At 53.2% G+C, this 17,021-nt stretch overlaps 3 protein-coding genes across 14 annotated transcripts; 1 reads left to right on the top strand and 2 right to left on the bottom strand.

The window, feature by feature from the left end:
- The first annotated feature begins 66 nt into the window (after positions 1-66).
- Positions 67-1,290, top strand: TMEM223 (transmembrane protein 223). The gene is made up of 2 exons (XM_057727395.1): positions 67-432; positions 844-1,290. Exons 1-2 carry the CDS (start codon positions 117-119, stop codon positions 1,134-1,136), a joined length of 609 nt encoding a protein of 202 aa, XP_057583378.1. The 5' UTR covers positions 67-116; the 3' UTR covers positions 1,137-1,290.
- A 93-nt stretch (positions 1,291-1,383) lies between these two features.
- Positions 1,384-3,787, bottom strand: TMEM179B (transmembrane protein 179B). Of its 3 annotated transcripts, XM_057727394.1 has the most exons (6): positions 3,595-3,779; positions 2,792-2,890; positions 2,435-2,635; positions 2,220-2,351; positions 1,972-2,050; positions 1,384-1,726 (listed from the first exon to the last, which is right to left on the bottom strand). In XM_057727394.1, exons 1-6 carry the CDS (start codon positions 3,723-3,725, stop codon positions 1,565-1,567), a joined length of 804 nt encoding a protein of 267 aa, XP_057583377.1. In that variant the 5' UTR covers positions 3,726-3,779; the 3' UTR covers positions 1,384-1,564. The 3 variants fall into 3 exon arrangements, with proteins under 3 accessions (XP_057583377.1, XP_057583374.1, XP_057583376.1); XM_057727391.1 differs by lacking the exon at positions 2,792-2,890 and having other exon boundaries at positions 2,435-2,622; positions 3,630-3,787; XM_057727393.1 differs by lacking the exons at positions 2,435-2,635; positions 2,792-2,890 and having other exon boundaries at positions 3,595-3,769.
- TAF6L (TATA-box binding protein associated factor 6 like) lies at positions 3,785-16,593 on the bottom strand. 10 transcript variants are annotated; one of them, XM_057727382.1, is made up of 13 exons: positions 13,744-13,814; positions 13,530-13,644; positions 13,234-13,293; positions 11,298-11,457; positions 10,872-10,958; positions 10,061-10,211; positions 9,855-9,905; positions 9,220-9,314; positions 7,922-7,996; positions 7,557-7,777; positions 7,094-7,226; positions 4,739-4,867; positions 3,786-4,631 (listed from the first exon to the last, which is right to left on the bottom strand). In XM_057727382.1, exons 3-13 carry the CDS (start codon positions 13,239-13,241, stop codon positions 3,861-3,863), a joined length of 1,881 nt encoding a protein of 626 aa, XP_057583365.1. In that variant the 5' UTR covers positions 13,242-13,293; positions 13,530-13,644; positions 13,744-13,814; the 3' UTR covers positions 3,786-3,860. The 10 variants fall into 10 exon arrangements, with proteins under 10 accessions (XP_057583359.1, XP_057583365.1, XP_057583358.1 ...); XM_057727375.1 differs by lacking the exons at positions 13,530-13,644; positions 13,744-13,814 and adding an exon at positions 14,921-16,593; XM_057727378.1 differs by lacking the exons at positions 13,530-13,644; positions 13,744-13,814 and adding an exon at positions 14,498-14,844.
- Between the last annotated feature and the right edge of the window lie 428 nt (positions 16,594-17,021).

The following is a 17,021-nucleotide window of genomic DNA, read 5'->3' as shown; positions in this document are numbered from 1 at the left end:
GCGCAAGCGCGGGCGGGACTGAAGCCAGGGCTCCACCCTCCCGGGGCTGACAGATTCGATGGTGGGCGGGGCAAGCCAGCAGGAAGTCCCGCCCCGGAAGCGGCGGGGCGCAGGCCATGGCGGCGCCTGGGCGGCGGTGGTACTTGCGGCTGTTCTTAGCGCTGCGGTCCCTGCCCGGGCGCCGGGCCTTGCATGACGCGGCCCCGCCACGGGATGTGCTGCTTTTCAAGCACGAACGGGGCCGCTTCTTCACCGTCCTCGGGCTGTTCTGCGCTGGCCAGGGCGTCTTCTGGGCTTCCCTGGCCATTGCCGCCCTGGCCCGACCCCCGGTCCCAACACGGCCTCCGGATGCCCAGTCTCCAGACCGCGGCCGCTTGGACCTGCGCTCCACGCTCTGGCGCTACGGCCTTGCCGTCGGCTGCGGCACTATTGGTAAGGTGTGGGCTGGCTTCCCAGCACGGGTCGAGGAGGGTGGGCACAGTCCTGTCTGCTCAGGCAAGAAGAGTAGAGCTCTCGACCCTCCACAATGGGCAGGCCACCCTCGTAGGAGTGCGGTACGCTGGAGTTGGACGTCCCCGAGCGCCAGGCCTTCGTACAGGCTCAGTCTGGGGTGTGCCTCTCACCCTGTGACCTTGAGCAAGTTAGTACTTATGCTCTGGACCCTGTTTTAAAATGTGGATGGACACCTATTAAGGTTGTTGGGAGGAATAACTAATACTTAATTGGGGTATAAGAGGAGGTCAGTGTTACTATCATCACAGTTTTTTTTTATTCGGGGGGGCACGCTGGAAGGGTTGTTGCTTGGCTCTCCTGTGAAAACCCCAATCTTTACTCTTCGTGCAGGTACCCTGGTACTTGGTGCTGGTCTTCTCTTTTCCCACCGCTCTGTGCGCTCAGTGATGCTACGGGCTGGAGGGAAGCAAGTGACTCTCACCACTCATGCCCCCTTTGGCTTGGGTGCCCATTTTACAGTTCCCTTGAATCAGGTATCCTGCATGGCCCACCGGGGTGAAGTCCCTGCCATGTTGCCTCTGAAGATCAAAGGCCGGCGCTTCTACTTTCTCTTGGACAAAGCTGGACACTTCCCCAACACGAAACTCTTTGACAACACTGTGGGTGCCTACCGTAGCTTGTGAAGAAACAACCTGAGGTCACTCACCTCTGCCAGAGGGGAGGGGAATAAAAACTGAACCTTCGGGATGGGGTGACAACCAGGGTCACACAGGGGCCCCAAAATTCATTAACAGCAAATAAAAGAGCAGTCATCCCAAGGACAGCTACCTGCCAGTACCTCTAAGTTTTGATCCATGTCTGTTTAGCTTTCACTCCTTACTCCCATCCACCCTGCCTACACTGCTGTACACCAAGAACTCAGTACTGAGATGAAGAAAGAGTAATATAATACTTTGGTACAAAAACAGCTGTAGGAAGAGGGGTCTGTCATCATGTTTCCCTCCTGGAGGGAAAACTCAGGCTCCCAGCATAAACAGGGCCATGTGGGGGCAAGAGGATTGCAGGCACTTGGGCATGGACTCTGGCTGCAGATGTACTCTTTGGTTAATCTTCAGGAATGGGAAAGGCGTGGCCCAACAAGAGCATCTGTTTCAGAGCTCCACACAGGGTCCCTCCTCTCCAGAGGCTGGTGTGGGGTGGCTTCAGACTTCCACTGCACGACCTGGAGCACCAAGACCACACACCACAATACCAGATTCACCCAAGAAGAGGTCTGTGGGAGACAGGAACAGATATGTGAGAAGTGGGCCCATCTCGAATCCAATTCCACCCACATACCACTCTTAGCTGTTCACTGTCAGACTGTCAAGCCTTCAGTTCCTCTCAGCTCCTCACTGGTGGGCCAAGCTCAGAGCATACTGGTGAGAACTCTTGCAACTACAGACTGTATCACATGATTCACTATATGAATCTGTATCCCTCCACCTCCACCCAGTCTTTCATATCCCAGGACCTCACTTCAGCATTGTGTAGGTTGGAGTAAAACTGCAGAGCGGTTCCAGGGGGTCTCCATGGAGTTTTCTGGGCATCAGAGCAGCTGTGAGGTCAAAGACACAGTTGTGAGAAAGGGGAGATATACCCTAAATACCCCTGCACTCCAGTGCCCTTTGAGATGAGAACTGATGGGATATAAAAGGGAGCATAGGCTCCTCACTGCAGAGGGAAGGTAGTCAGCCCCAGCCAGGCATCCCTCCCTCTCCCATTACCTAGTTATGTTCTGGGAGATGATGGATTTGCAGAGGGAACTGGTGCCAAATCGAACGATACAGGCCGACACTAAGACCAAGAAGATGGCTACAGTTGAGATGGCCAGTGCAATGCGGAGCCCTATTGGACCTCTATGAGGAGGGAGAGAATAAGCCTTGTGGTTGAGGTGGGACTCCTCCCACCTCAGCCCCCGGCCCTCAGAGTGGGCAGTCACCTGTGGGAGTCCTCGATGCAGCTGCTGTACACCCAGAAGAACAGAAGCAGGAGACAGTAGAGGGCCAGCAGGCCAGAGACCCCAGCCACAAAGTAGCAGAGGGATGGGGCTGAGGGTCGGGACAAGGCCAGGGAGGAGCCATTGAGGGTGGCCACACCATACAGGGGACAGCTACCACTGAAGGAGCCCTGTGGAAAGAAGCTGCTGAGTCCTAGGTTTCAGGCTAGTGCCTCTGGATGCAGGCCCATGGCAGGTGCTGGGGATGATCTAGACCAGGACTACCCTAGGGAAGCTACTTGTGCAGGCAGTTCCTGTTTCTGGGCCAGTAGATTAATGGGTCTGCTGGGGAAATCAGACCTGCAGTGACCAGAAGGATCAGGAAATAGGCGGTAATTACAAAATACAATGAGCTTCAGAGATGCCTCACAAGTTCTGGTCTCCCCTGATGCAGAAATCCTAGAGTAGAACCAGACTTGCGTAACCTTCAACTATCTCCGATGTTTTCTAATCTATAAAATAGGCGCAACTGCGCATACTTACAGGGATTAAACAAGCCTGTTTATTAACATGATTGGCTGGCTGGGGTAAACACTCAGCCTAAACTATCGGGTTTTGCTACATCACTATTTTGCCATTTAACACAGTGCTGCACCCATCTGGTAGTTTGATCATCTCCGCTACACTAACCTTTATTTCTTGGAGTAGCGCAACACAAAAGTGTCTGATTTAAAGGGGGCCTGGGGCTTCCTAGGTGGTTAAGAATCCGCCTGACAATGCAGAGGTCACGGGTTCGATCCCAGCTCCAGGAAGATCCCACATGCCGCGGAGCAACTAAGCCCGTGAGCCAAAAAAAAAAAAAAAATAGTATAAAGGGGGCCTGGGCCAACTTGCTTCACAGCCAGGGTGAGGTTATGCAGCGGGAGTCACCAGGCTGGGCTATATCTGATGCTGTTGCACACCCCTGAGGACTCGTTCCTTTGGCGAGAGTATGAGAGTATGACCTGGGCGAACGGGATCCACAGAGCGCAATTACCGCCGATGCGTCTCCGCCGCCGAACGGCCTCACCGGCCCACTAGCTCCCAGGAGCAGTGTGCCAGAACCCCGCCGTCCCGGACAGCAGCGGTCTCTCCGTGTCAGGGTCGGCCTGCCCCCCGCTTACCCGACCCGATGGTCGGCCCCGACCCGCAGCCGCACCTGGGTCCGGGTCAGCGCCACGGCCGCCACGGCTCCGCACAGGAAGGCGACAGCAAAGAACGCAAGCTCGACACGCTGCAGCCAGGGCAGCGCCATCGCCCCCTCGCCACCCGGAAGCGCCGCCGCCGGAGCCAACGGCCCAAGCCCCGCCTCATCCGGCGCGATCCACAAGCGCGGAGACACCACTTCCGGGCGCGGGGTTTATTCACAGAGGCGAGGGCGGGCACCGCCTCAGAGCGGCAGGTACAGCGAGTAGTCCGAGAGCGCCCAGCGGCGGGCCGGGCGGCTGGTGCGGCCGATCATGGGCAGCTTCTGCACGTAACGGGAAGCCGGGCTGGGCCCGTACGGCGCGGGGAAGGCAGTCTGGAAGAGGCGTCCGCGGCATCGCCTCCCTGCTTGCCGCCCGGCGATGATGAAACGGAAGTGAGGGGCCCCGCGCGGGGCGAAACGGCTCTTCTGGAAGACGTCGCGGGTGCCGGCGCCCGGGCCCTGCTGCCGGGGCGCCCCCCGCGCCCGGTGCACGCGCGGCAGCGGCCGGCTCTCAGAGGCGGCGGCCGCAGAGGCCGACGGCGGGCCGCCGCCCCGGGGGCTCTCGTCGCCCTGCGGGCTGACCATGGCGTTTGCCGTCAGCTGGGGCATCTTCCGCACCGAGTCCGGGGCGGCCGCTGGCTCCTTCTTGTCCCCGGGCGGCCGCGGGGTCGCGGGCGCGGGCTGACCCGTGCCAAAGCGGGTGGCCAAGCTGTCGCCGAAGAAGGCGTAGAGCTCCCGGTAGATGTCCGCCAGGGTCACCGAAGGGGAAGGGTCCTCCGGCCCCGCGCCTCCTGGCGGCAGCGGGAGACCAGACCCAAAGCCTGGCTCTGCGCTGCCCCCGGAGGGAGACTCCTGCAGGAGGAGGCTGTCCCAAGGCAGGTCGTCCGAGCGCCGGCACCCCCTGCTGCCTGGCCCACCCTTGTTGGGCTCTGCTGCCTGCGCCTTCATCTTCAGTAGTCGCTCTACGGCCACCTGCAAGAGCAGAGGGACTAGGATACGAGGAACCTGGGCCTATCAAGGGTTCCATAGTAAATCTGCTGAGCTCACGCAGGGAGGGGCTAGAAGGGGCTGGCACTCACCAGAATGGCTCCGTAGACTTTGTGCCCATCTGCTTTGACCTGGGCATTCGATACTGAATAATCATCTAGCACAGCCTGCAAATTTGTCCAGTAAGTGGACAGGTGTGGGTACAGGACTCGCTCTACGGCCTGGAAGGGAGAGAAGAATGCAGTGAGTGCCTTTTTTTTTTGGCTTATTGCCTCCCAAGTACCATTTCCCCTGAAAGATCTACTTTTATCTCCAGTACTGGACCGGGCTCAATCCTAAATTCCCTGCTTGGCATATTCAGCCAACATTTGGAATCTCCTGGTTGCCCAAGCCTTAATTAAGCACTGGGAATAAAGATCAGGTACAAAGACAAACAATGTAAAGTGACCCCACTATCACTGACATATGTGCCAAGGGCTAAGAAGGTATAAGTAATGCCCCCTGCTAAAATGTAGCCGCCAACTGCTACGCTATACAGCCAAGTACTGTCCTGGCTTAGATGTAAACTGCAACTCAGTTCAAACCACTAGCACAAAAACAAACAACTGATCAGAGACCTGGACTCCGATAATATAATTTTAAATCCTGTGATTAATTTGGGGGAAAGCAATTAAGATTTCACAGAGCAGGTAACATTTGTGACAGGCTTAGATGGATAAGTTCTTTGGTTAGCCACAGCCTGAGAATTTGAAAATGCTGATAAAATTAACAAGTTCCTAGAAAAATACAACTTAATGCTGACTCAAGAAATATGAAAGCTGAAATAATTCGGTAACTATAGTAGTTAAAAGGATAACCACAAAACACCATGCCAGAATTTACAAAGGCAGTCTACAGACATTCAAGGAAAAGAGCATTTCAATTAAATTAAATCTAATTTAAAAATATAAAGTATAAAAAACAAATACTCCCTCCCTACCTCATCCTATAAAGCCAGTATAACCCTGATACTAAAACCAGATGAGGACAGTACATGAGGAAACTTAAAACTGATTTCACTCATAAAAAGAGATCATTTAAAATTTTACTAAATCCAACAGTATGTAAAAATGCATTATATTCCAATAAGTTTTGCATTTTGTTAAAGACTATATACCATGGGGGACTTCCCTGGTGGTCCGGTGGTAAAGAATCCACCTTCCAATACAGGGGACACAGGTTGGATCCCTGGTCGGGGAACTGAGATCCCACATGCCACGGGGCAACTAAGCCCATGCACCACAACTACTAAGGCCGCATGGCTCAGCTAGAGGGCCTGTGTGCTGCAAACTACAGAGCGCATGCACTCTGGAGCCCACACACCACAAAGATCCCGCATGCCACAAGGAAGAATCCCCATGTCACAACCAAGACCCGACACAGCCAAAAGAAAAGAAAAGACTATACCATGACCAAACTGAGTTTATCCTAGAAATGTAAAGATGGTTTACTATTAGAAAATCTATATAGAGAATTCCCTGGCAGCCCAGCAGTCAGGACTCAAAGCTTTCACTGCCAGGGCTGGGGTTCAATACCTCGTTCGGGAACTAAGATCCCACAAGCTATGTGACGTGACCAAAAAAAACAACAACAAAAAATCTATGTATACAATAACCACATTAACAGATAAAAGCAGGAAAACCTTAGGATCAATCCAAAAGATACAGAAAGAACATTTGATCAAAGTTAACATAAACTAATAATAAAACTAAGAATATAACTTTTTAACCTGAGAAAGGTATCTATAAACAAAGTAAACATCAGCGTAAATGGGAAAGGTTACTGTTAGTACTTTTTAAAATTGGAAACAATCAGCATATGTAAAATGAGATTAGTGGTCCTAGGAATAAAATAATGAAATTAAAGGCATTAGGTTTGGGAATGCCCTGGCAGCCCAGCAGCTAGGACTTTGCACTTCTACTGCCAAGGGCCCAGGTTCGATTCCTGGTTGGGGAACTAAGATCCCACACACAAGCCATGTGTTATGGCCAAAATAAAAACAAACAAAACTCAAAAAAATAAAGGCATTAGGTTTAAAAAAGACAATGCTGTCATTATTTGCACCTATGATCTACCTTAAAAACCCAAAATAATCCACAGTTAAAAATGACAGTTCAATAAAGTAGCTGAATCAATACACAAGTCAATTGTTTCTATATACCGATAAGAAATTAATACCATGAAAAGAGGACACTATTACAACAGTATAAAAGAATAGCAAGAATCTAGGAATAAATTCAGTAAAGTATTCGTAGGTTCTCTTCAGGGAAAATTATGAAAGGATCCTGAAAGACAGTGAAAGACCTAAAAAAATGGAGAGAGGTGACACGTTCATGGACAAGAAAGACTGTTTTCCTAATTACAAATGGGAGCTCTTACAGCTCCGTGAGAAAAGCAAGGGTCCTCACCTTCCAGCCAAGGGCGTGCAGCCCCACCACAGCCCCGTAGTGAGAGCAGAGAGGCCTCACAGGATCTGCCAAGACCTTCTGCAGGGAGAGCAGGATCTGCTGATAGAGGCCACTTACAAGGTCCCCATGGGTCCTGTGGGAGCAACATTCAGTCAGGGGAACGAGGCACAGCGCTGCCCAACTGGACTCAAGTCCCAACACACAGAGGAAACAGCACCTGTACGGCACACTGGGTGAGTGGCCCAGGACCTGAGGGCTGATGGACCAAACCCCTGGCACGTTTGTCACCCATTTGTGGAAACCCAGGGTGCCACGGCACACTAACTTGGAAAATCGAAGGGAAGAGGCTCCTGACCTCTCAACAGACAGCCTCAAAGCCAGAAATTTCACCCCATCTCCTACCCCGACCCACTCAGCTCTGCAGCAGTCTCGCCCTTTGATCAGCGCTAGGCCCAGTGGCTACCAGAAGATGTGGCTGAGCAGGAGGGCAGCACCGTCCCGCAGAGTCCAGTGGTCATTCAGCGGGTTGATGGAGGCAGCCAGTGGCTCCAGGACACAGTAGAGGACACTGCCCACCAGGGAGCGGACATAGGGCCCGAGGCAGAGGTGTGGGTTCCGAACCAGGCTTCGTGCCACCTGCAAGAGCCGGTGCAGCTGCTCCAGATCGTGACTTACAGATTTCACCTGTTGGGAGAAGGGGGTGCTTAGCGGGGACACGGGGGTGCACAAGAGCTTGCTCTTCCGGTGGCACCTGCGGTGAGTCCTACAGGCTGCTGCATCATCTCCTCCCCATGCCACGTCCTGCCCTGCTGCAGTCTCGTCACTTACCCCACTGACCACATAAACGAAGTACGGCAGGAGCGCTGCAATCTTGGAGTTGGTCTGCAGGTCCTGGAGAGCAACCTGAAACGGAAGGGGTCACGCTGCACTGGTCCACCAGCCCCAAGGATAAACTGATATTTTTTTAAAGGACAATTTAGCACCTACGTAGTAAAATCTTAAATGTTCATACTCTGACTCAGCAATTCTACTTCTACAAATTTAACCCACTATAAAAGAAACCCACTCACACACATACCCACACACAGCGCTGTCTGAGTGTAATAATAAACTGAATACAACCTAAATGTCCAAAATATTTTTAACTGAGTAAAGCAGTTATTCTAAAACCAGATGTTTAGTATATCACTTTGATAGAAAAAAAAAGGGTGAGTGGGTGGTCCTACAGAATTTCACTTTCTACTTTGTATGTTTTTATATTACAATACTTCTATAATAAACATATGCTGGTATTACTTTTATAAGCAGAAAAAATAGAGTAGGTAAATGAGTAAAACCATCTTAGCACTGAACCTCCACCACCCATGCTCTCCCAACTCCTCTGGGTCAAGACACTAAGTTCAGGTGCTGCGAAAGTAGGCAACAGCTAGTTAGGAAGGAGCTCGACTCCCAGGCCCCCCATCCAGCCACCTGCACTGTGTCTGGGGACCAGCAGCCAAGCTTCTAAGGTAGGAAAGCATAGAAACAACAGTCGTAACTTTGCAAAGGAAATTACAGAAGCAGCCAGACTTGGAAGATGTAAAACCCTCAAACAGAGAGAGGCCACGTGGTCAAGCAGACCACCGAACTAGCCCTCATCCAACTCTGGACAAAAGAGGCCTGGTGTGGGCACTGTCCAGCAGGCCCTGTGGAGCCCAAGAGGCTAAAGCAGCAGGGCTGGTATGCGGTCTGGTTGGGCACCCTAACCTGGCTCCCTCTGCTTCCTCTTCTTTCCCTCTCAAGTCCAGGCAAGTGAAAGCTGCAGTGTGGATGCCCCACGTGGCTCCAGGTCAACAGACGCCCCAAAGAGTGGGCTCTGGATTAAGGTGTGGGGAGACTGACCACCTGAACCCCTCACAGGGCCCTGCTGAGCTGCCCATTCCTTAAGGAACCAGGGTTCCTACTAGAGTAGGAAGGGGAGTCAGCACAGAAGGAGGGCCAACCGCAGAGCACCACACCCCCACCAAGAGCAGCTTCCGCCCACATCAGTCAGGCCGAGCGCAGAGGACAGGAAGTAGGCATCTGAAGGAATTCCATGGGGATTTGAAAGCCGGACTTTGTGCCCCAATTCAGGCCCACTTGCTCACCTTCATCAGCTGTGGATCATCCCCCAGCACAGCCCGAGTCACTTGCTGGTAATACTTGAGAAGGTCATCGGTCAGTGAAGACACAGCACTGGGCACTGCGAGAAGGTGAGCAGGTGGTGGTCAGGGTGGAGCCCTGCCCTCTCCTAGCCTCCCTGCCTGCCCCCCACAAAATAACTACCATCCCCGCACCTCCACCACGAGCCCATTCAGACAGGACTCCTGGAGCACAGAGGTGCCAGCCCCTCTGAGCCGTCTGCTCAGCCCTGACCTTGCAAGCTCTCCACACCCCAGCTCTGTACGCTGCCTCCCACCTGTCCTCTGCCCAGCAGACTCCTGCTTAGTCCCCAAGTTCCAAGTTCATAAGCCTCAGGCTCTGCGAAGCTCCATTCAGCAGACCCTGGAAGTAAGACACCTCAGGGACCCCAGCAAGCTGCCCAGACTCCTGTGCTAGCATCCAACATGACATCATGAGTGGTTATAGGTCTGGGATCCCAACTCCAACTCTGAGGCCTCTGGGCAGGGACCACTCAGGCACGGAAAATACGTGTCAGATGAAGACTCAGAGGTGCAGAGGCACCACCCCAGCTCCTAAGGGAGGAGTCACGCAGAGGGCCCATTCCCCACACTACCCTTACCCGATCCTTGAGGGGCCAGGTTCCCCTTGCCATCTAGGTAGGAGACATGAACTAGAACCAGAGCAGAGAGATGCATCAGCCTAGGGTTTTGCCCCTTGTCACACCACCCACCCTTCTGAGTTCTGCTCCATCCACCTGCGAGCCCATCACCACACCTCTGACGACCCAGCTCCTGTCCCGACCCCACGCAGGACCCCGGCAGTCACCTCTCACAGCCGTCTCGGCACAGCCTTTGGGGATGTTGGTGGCCAGGGCCAGCTCCACCAGGTTCACCTCTCGGTCCTCGGGGAAGTAGAGCTCACCCTCCCTGGCGGGGCGCAGGGGCAGCGTCTCCTGGGACCCATAACCACACACGGCCTGAGTGAAGAAAGGATTGGGCCAAATCCAGGGAGGGAAGAGGCTCTCTACCGACCAGGGCACGGAGCTTACATCTTTGGGGAGTCTAGAGGTCCTGAGAAGAGCAGGGGTGCCCGGGGATCCAGGCCCTTCACTGGGAACTTGGCTGGAGCAGCTGCTGCTTCACTGAGTCAAGGAGCAGAATGTGGTCCCTCCTCACGGATCCAGGGGGACTCCGAACCCCACCCCCAGGCTGCTGGTCCTCCTCCTCATACACGCCCAAATTTGAAAACACGCCTCTCTTCTAAACATCATCTTCTTCCCTGGACCCCCCGACCTGGAGCAGGACGTTCTAACACCCACACCTGTGCTTGGGCTGCTCCCTCACCCAGAATGCCCTCCTTTCCTTGTGACTTTGTCTAATCCCAGCCTCCCTTTCAGGTGCAGCTCAAGTCCCATCTCTTCCAAGAAGCCTTCCCTAACCTCCCAGCCTCTGTGGCCACCTCTCCCTCTCTGAACTCCTGGGCCTGGGGGGCTGGGCCTGGCACCTGTGCTGCGGTGGCTGTGACCTTCCCTCGTGTGTGCACTGGGTCTTCAGGTCTCGCTGCACTGCCAGCCCTGAGCTGGGCACGTAGGAGGGCTCCTGCCAGCTGAGCCCTCTGCAGCCTGCACCCCACTCACCTCCACGCTGCTCCATCTGAGGGCCCTGTTAAAATCCTCGACAGTCAGCTTCCGCCGTTTGGTGTGTTTCATGAACTGAGAGCTATTCTGGGAGGGGAGGAACAGAGTCAGGGGACAGGGAGCAGGGCAAAAGCAACTCCCAATGTCACATCCCCTCTCTGTGACTCCGTTTCTCTCATGCAGGATGTGACTATGAACCTGCCTGGCCTGCCCAGCGGGGCTGTGGTGAGGAGCACAAAAGAAGATCCCCAAGCAAGCGCTTTGTTCGCTAGAGGCCCGGCTGGCTACGAGGGGGCTCCGGAGAGGGCAGGGACTGCCTCCACTGTATTCCCTCAGAGCACGAAGTAAGTACCTGACATATACCTGCTGGGAAAACCCCTGTGGGAGGGGGTAGTCAAAGGGAGGGACAAGGAGGGGGGAGTGTACCTGGGTGGCCTCTCTGAGACGGTAGCACACGTCCTCTGCGAGCAGGGCCGCTACCTCGTCGCTCAACTCCAGGCCCATGCTCTCTGCCATGAGCCGGACGGACTCCCGAGGGATCTCCACGAACCGCCGCTCTTCTCGCTCCGACATGGCCCCAATGGAGCTGGGTGTGGGGAGGGAGGTTTGAAAGGTCAGCCGAGTCTCCCTCAGAGCCTGGGAGCCTGACTCAAGGCCCTCAAAACCAGTCCTGCTGCTCTTGCTTCAGAATCCCCAAACAAGGAGCCACAAAGGCTCTGCGTGTCCAGGTGGGGAAACTGAGGCTGAAAGCAAGAAACAGACTTGAGCCGGGCCAGAGGACAGACAACCATGACACCTGAGAAAGTGCCTGCCCTTGGGGTGCACAGAACTGGGTCCCAGCCCTGCTCTACCACTTCCAATGTGAACCCAGCTGAGACCCGCATCAGTCTGAGCCCTGGTAAAACAGTGGCAATAATCCCTGCCCTCCCTAACTCACAGGGTTGCTATGAGGATGAAATGAGATGATGTAGGAGAAACTCAGGGCCTAGAACACTACACAAATGGAAACTGTTACAATCATTAATTACAAACAAAAACTTCATGTCTTCTTTCTTCTGATCCTTGCTACAACCACTATGTACTAAACACTGATGAAAAGACTACTTTTACCCTGACAGTCCCTTGCTCAAAAGTCTTCAATACTTCTCCACGACTCACGAAAGGAAAGTCCCAACTCCGTGGCTCAACATACCGTGTTTGGTCCCAAATCCCTACAGCTGATCATGCCGATCTGTCCTCCCAGTATGGCCACCTGGTGTCTTCTGGCCTGCCTGTGCCCCACCACTAGCACTTGGGCTGGTCTGTCCCCCTCCCTACTCCAAGCCCCCACCCCCTCCTCTTTCCTAAGGTAGATCCAGTCTGTCCTTTGAGGTCTACCTGCCCCATGTGCCATCTGGGACTGTCAGGCTTTCAGTAGTTGGGCTTTTTGCCCATGTGTCGGGTCTTCCCCAGTTTGACTGCAAGGCCTAAAAGCAGGAACCTGCTCTTCCGTTCACAGGATATGGCAGAATAAGAACCCAACAAACACAGCAGCTGATGACTGACTCCAACAACACACACGGCAATTAGGTTGGCCCGCATGGGCCGAAGTGAGGCATCAGCACCACGAGCAGCCAGGCCCAGTGTCACAGTAACCCACCCAGGCACTGCCCCACCACTCCTCTCTGACAAGGCTCAGTGGGTCACCATGAGCTCCAGGTCCCTAAATCAAGCGGGTACCCTACCTCAGCGGTCCCCATCCTATTTAGCACCAGGGACTGGTTCATGGAAGACAATTTTTCCATGGGTGGGGGGTGGGGGGATAGTTCAGGCGGTAACGTGAGCAAGCGATGGGGAGCAGCAGATGAAGCTTCACTTGCCCGCCACTCACCTCCTGCTGTGTGGCCCAGGGCTTGGGGACCCCTGCCCTACCTGGCCTCCTGGCAGCATTTCTCGCAATGGCTCCTCACTGTCTTTGGAATAACAAACTAACCTGTGCCATGGCTCCAAGACGCCACGCGTGCGGCTACATCTGCAAACACCTCTTTCCACTCTCTTGTGTGTTCTGCATTCCTGTGGCCTCTTTCCATTTCCTCAAAACACCTTATTTCAGGACGTTCATACACTGTTTCCTGGATTTGAAATGCTCTTCTCCTCTACCCCCCATCCCTCTGTCCAGTGAGCTCCCAGTCGCTCCTTCAGATCTGTCTCAAATGCGGCTTGCTCAGAGAAGTCTTCTCAGACCCCCACCATGTACCAGTACTTTACCTTCCAGAGCAGTTATCAGTTTGTAATTATATACTGGTGTAGCTTTGTGATTAACACCTACCTCCCTGCTAGATTGTAAGCTCCATGGTGGCAGGGATCATGCCTTTTTGCTCACCTTTGCATCCCCAGCGTCAGGCACGGTGTCTGCACATAACACGCCCTCAATAGACACTTGCTGAAAAAACGAATAAAGAATAGCGATTTTTCCAAGCACGTACTATGCCTGAGGCATTGAGCTACGTGCTTTCTATGGCTTACACCTCATTTTGTCCGCGTTAACAATAAGTATTATGTAAGTATTATATCTATTTCACAGCCGAGAAAAATCAAAGCTCAGAGAGGTTATATGTTAAATGACTTTCCCAAGATCACGCTGGCGAGCACCACCTAGGTAGGAAGCAAGAACTCAACTCTCGTTCTAATCATGAGGACGGCGGGCTGCGTGGGGAACAAGGCCTAGATCCCCAGCCCGGAGACTTGGCGTTGGAGAGCCGCCAATGGATAACTGCTAAGCTTCTTTCTCCACCTGTAAAATGGGAGCATCAAGTCCTGCCCACACGGAAGGCGCCGAGGGAGTTTCCCTATTACATGCCCACATTACAACCCACAAAGTCCGGGCTCTGACCAAGGTCTCCCGCTCCTCAGCTTCCTCTCCTCCACATCTTCAGCCACTAGCCACACTGTTAAGGAGGCGTGGGAACTGACCTCTGCCGGCCTCCGTGATGCGCATCCTCCCACCCTGCCTCGCTTCATCCCAGATCTAGAGGTGGAGGCGTAGGGAGGAGGAGGTCAGAGGTTACCGAACTTGGGTCACGTGGCCAGCGAAGGGGGCGGGCCCCCAGCGAAGCGGGCTCCCAGGCCGGTGAGCGCGCGGCCCGCAGCGGGACGGGCCTACGAGGGCCTGCTCACCTGAGGGCTCTGGCACGGCGAAGGCCACACGAGGGGGGCGGGGGCGGGGGCGGTAGAGGCAGAGGCAGCAGCAGCCCCCACTCACCCTTCTCGCACTAATTCCCTCTCTCGGAGCTCAGGCCCCGCCCTCCACGAACACAGCCAATCGGCGACCGCCCTGAGGGGTTCCCGCCCACCAAGAGGCTTCCCGCCACCCGATTGGCCACTCTGATGCGCTGTAAAAGGCTCAGGGCGCCACAGGTCACGTGATGCTGAAGAATTCGCGCTTCTTAAAGCAACAGCCCTTGGGAGTTTTGCAGGGTTGTGTATGGTTCTGTGTACGTTATGATAACCATGCTCTCGAGGAAAGCGTCCCCATTCCCTTGTCTACTCCTGAGTTTCCGAGCACTTGTATTTATGCGAACGCATTGACGCTTTAGACTTTGGCGTCTGCCTTAGTTTTGCTGCCCGTCTGGTGGTGCTCAACTTACCTCTCCGACATCACTTGCCACTTCTCCTTCCCGAAGGTTAGATGGGGCTCTCAGTAGGTATTCTCTGTCGGCAGAAGGGTCTTCTGACTGAGCCAAACACATCCCGTGCAAGCTCCAGACTCCAAGGCGCTGCGCATTCCGGCACTCCGCCTCGTACCCTCCCCCATTTCTGTCCAATAAGCCAAATATAAGCCCTCACCTACCTCGCAGACTTCCCTGACCATTTTACACGCACACACTTTCCCGAACTTCGGACAGTCCTCAGTTGAAAAGCAGTGGGCTTAGTGAGTAAAGGATGGTATTTGGAGTCAGACCGACACGGGTTCAAACTCTGATACCGCTTTTGGGCAAACTACCTGCCCACATTCCCCCCCTCCCCGCCCCGCCCCGCCCCCATCTACAAAATGGAGTAATGATACCCACCTCACAGAGTTATTGTAGATTAAATGAGATAATGTAGATTGAGCATTGGTAGTTGAACTTTCACTCACACGACGAGGCGGACAGTGAATTAATTCCTTTATGTTCATCCAAGATGGGACTATTTGCAATGAGCATATTACACAAAGGAGCTTTCTGCAGGGGAGCTTGAATGTACACACCCTCACCCTTCCTATCAGGGTTACAGGCTGCTGCCTCTAGAAAAGAAGATCCTCTGAGACCACAGCTGAGAAAGCCAGATGGATGTGACTGGGGTTGCCATAGCAACACCACCTAAGGAGATTGTGACCCTGCTGAGTGTCTTCCAATCATATTCAGAATGACATTTGGAGTAGTTTCAGGACAGTGCTCGGTCACTGGAGTGTCTGCCCACCTATGCATGAAGGGAAGGGGTGGAGGTGGGGGTTCCTCTAAGGTTCTGCGTCTGAGATCAACTCAGATCTCCTGGCTGCTGGCAGACCTCCTTGCAAAGGTGTTATTGGTAGGGACAGCCATTGGCAACCTTGGCAGCATGAGACAATGAAGAGAGGAATGCCTGGAGGCCTGGAGAATGCAGTGAAGCTGCACTAAGCTGTCTGGGGCTGATTTGCCTCCAGCTTGAGTCAAGGCAGGGGCCAGGGAAAGCAGTAATGAGACCCACAGGGCCACAGATGGGAGAAGGTGGCTCCCACTCACTCCCCAGCCACCCAATGCCTGGCAAGAAGAGCTGATGGTTTTGGAGTTAGACTATTTAAAGAAAAAAAACCAGGGACTTCCCTGGTGGTCCAGTGGTAAAGAATCAGCCTTCCAATGCAGGAGATACGGGTTTGACCCCTGGGCAGGGAACTAAGATCCCATATGCTGTGGGGTAACTAAGCCAGCGTGCCACAACTACTACCCGTGCACCACAATTAGTGAGCCCACGCACCCTGGAGCCTGCACACCACAACTAGAGAAGAGAAAACCCGCACGCCACAACTAGAGAGAACCCATGTGCCACAATGAAAGATCCCGTGTGCTGCAGCTAAGACCCAATGCAGCCAAACATAATAATAAATATTTAAAAAATCACAGCTCCACCACTCACTAGCTGTGTGACCTTAGGCATGTTAGTTCATCTCTCTGGCCTGTTGTATCATGTCAAGTGATATAACAGAATGTTACATGGAACTGTTGTGAAAATTCAATAATGTGTGTAAAGGATTTAACATGGCACTAGGCACATAGTACTCCTGTCACTATTAAGCCTGTGACCTCTTTAACAGGCTATAACTTCCTGGGAATTCCCTGGTGATCCAGTGGTTAAGACTCCATGCTTTCACTGCTGAGGGCCCGGGTTAAATTCCTGGTTGGGGAACTAAGAGCAGAGGAGTCCTGGACCATCTCCAGGCCATCCTCACTGCTTGCTTCCCCACCTAGTACCAGCCTTCTCAGCACCACACTCCACATCCTCACCAGCAGTTCCATGAGATGCATCTCTGTCCATCAGTCCCTTCCTTCCAGGCCTGGTATTACTTCTCGGGTATCCCTGACACAATTTACAGATGCGTGATTCCATCTGAGAACTTGGGAAGAATTTTACTCGCAGTGAGACACATGTTTAGGGCCTAGGAAAAGTCCCTACAACCTGTGTAAGCAACTCAGTGTAATCAACTCAAGTGTTGGGAAGTGGTTTCACAACTTGAACATTGTTTCCATGGCAAAATTCATTGCAAATCCAGCACAGAAACTTTCTTGGATTCAACACACTTGGGAAATCTGCCATAGTGCTGAGAGCTGGAGATACAAAAATCAAAGGGATGCATATGAATCTATAATTATCTCAATAAAATAGTTGAAATTTTATGTAATAAAAAAATGAAAAGGGACACAATAACAAAATAATGTGTTTTGTGACATACTATAGAGGTATGAATGGAAGGGCCTATCTCTGTCCAGGAGTGGTGAGGCTAGGGGAAGGGAAACACATTCAAACACCTTCTCCTTACCAGGTTCCAGGCACTATTCTGGATGCTTCATAACAGGTCTGGACCTTGGCACAATTGACATTTGGGGCCAGATAATTCTTTGTTGTGGGGGGCTGTCCTATATATTGTAGGATATT

Source organism: Hippopotamus amphibius, chromosome 3 (genome assembly GCF_030028045.1).
Source record: "Hippopotamus amphibius kiboko isolate mHipAmp2 chromosome 3, mHipAmp2.hap2, whole genome shotgun sequence".
NCBI lineage: Eukaryota > Metazoa > Chordata > Mammalia > Artiodactyla > Hippopotamidae > Hippopotamus > Hippopotamus amphibius.
Note: the sequence above shows the minus strand (reverse complement) of the source record. Positions and strands in the feature narration are given on the sequence as shown.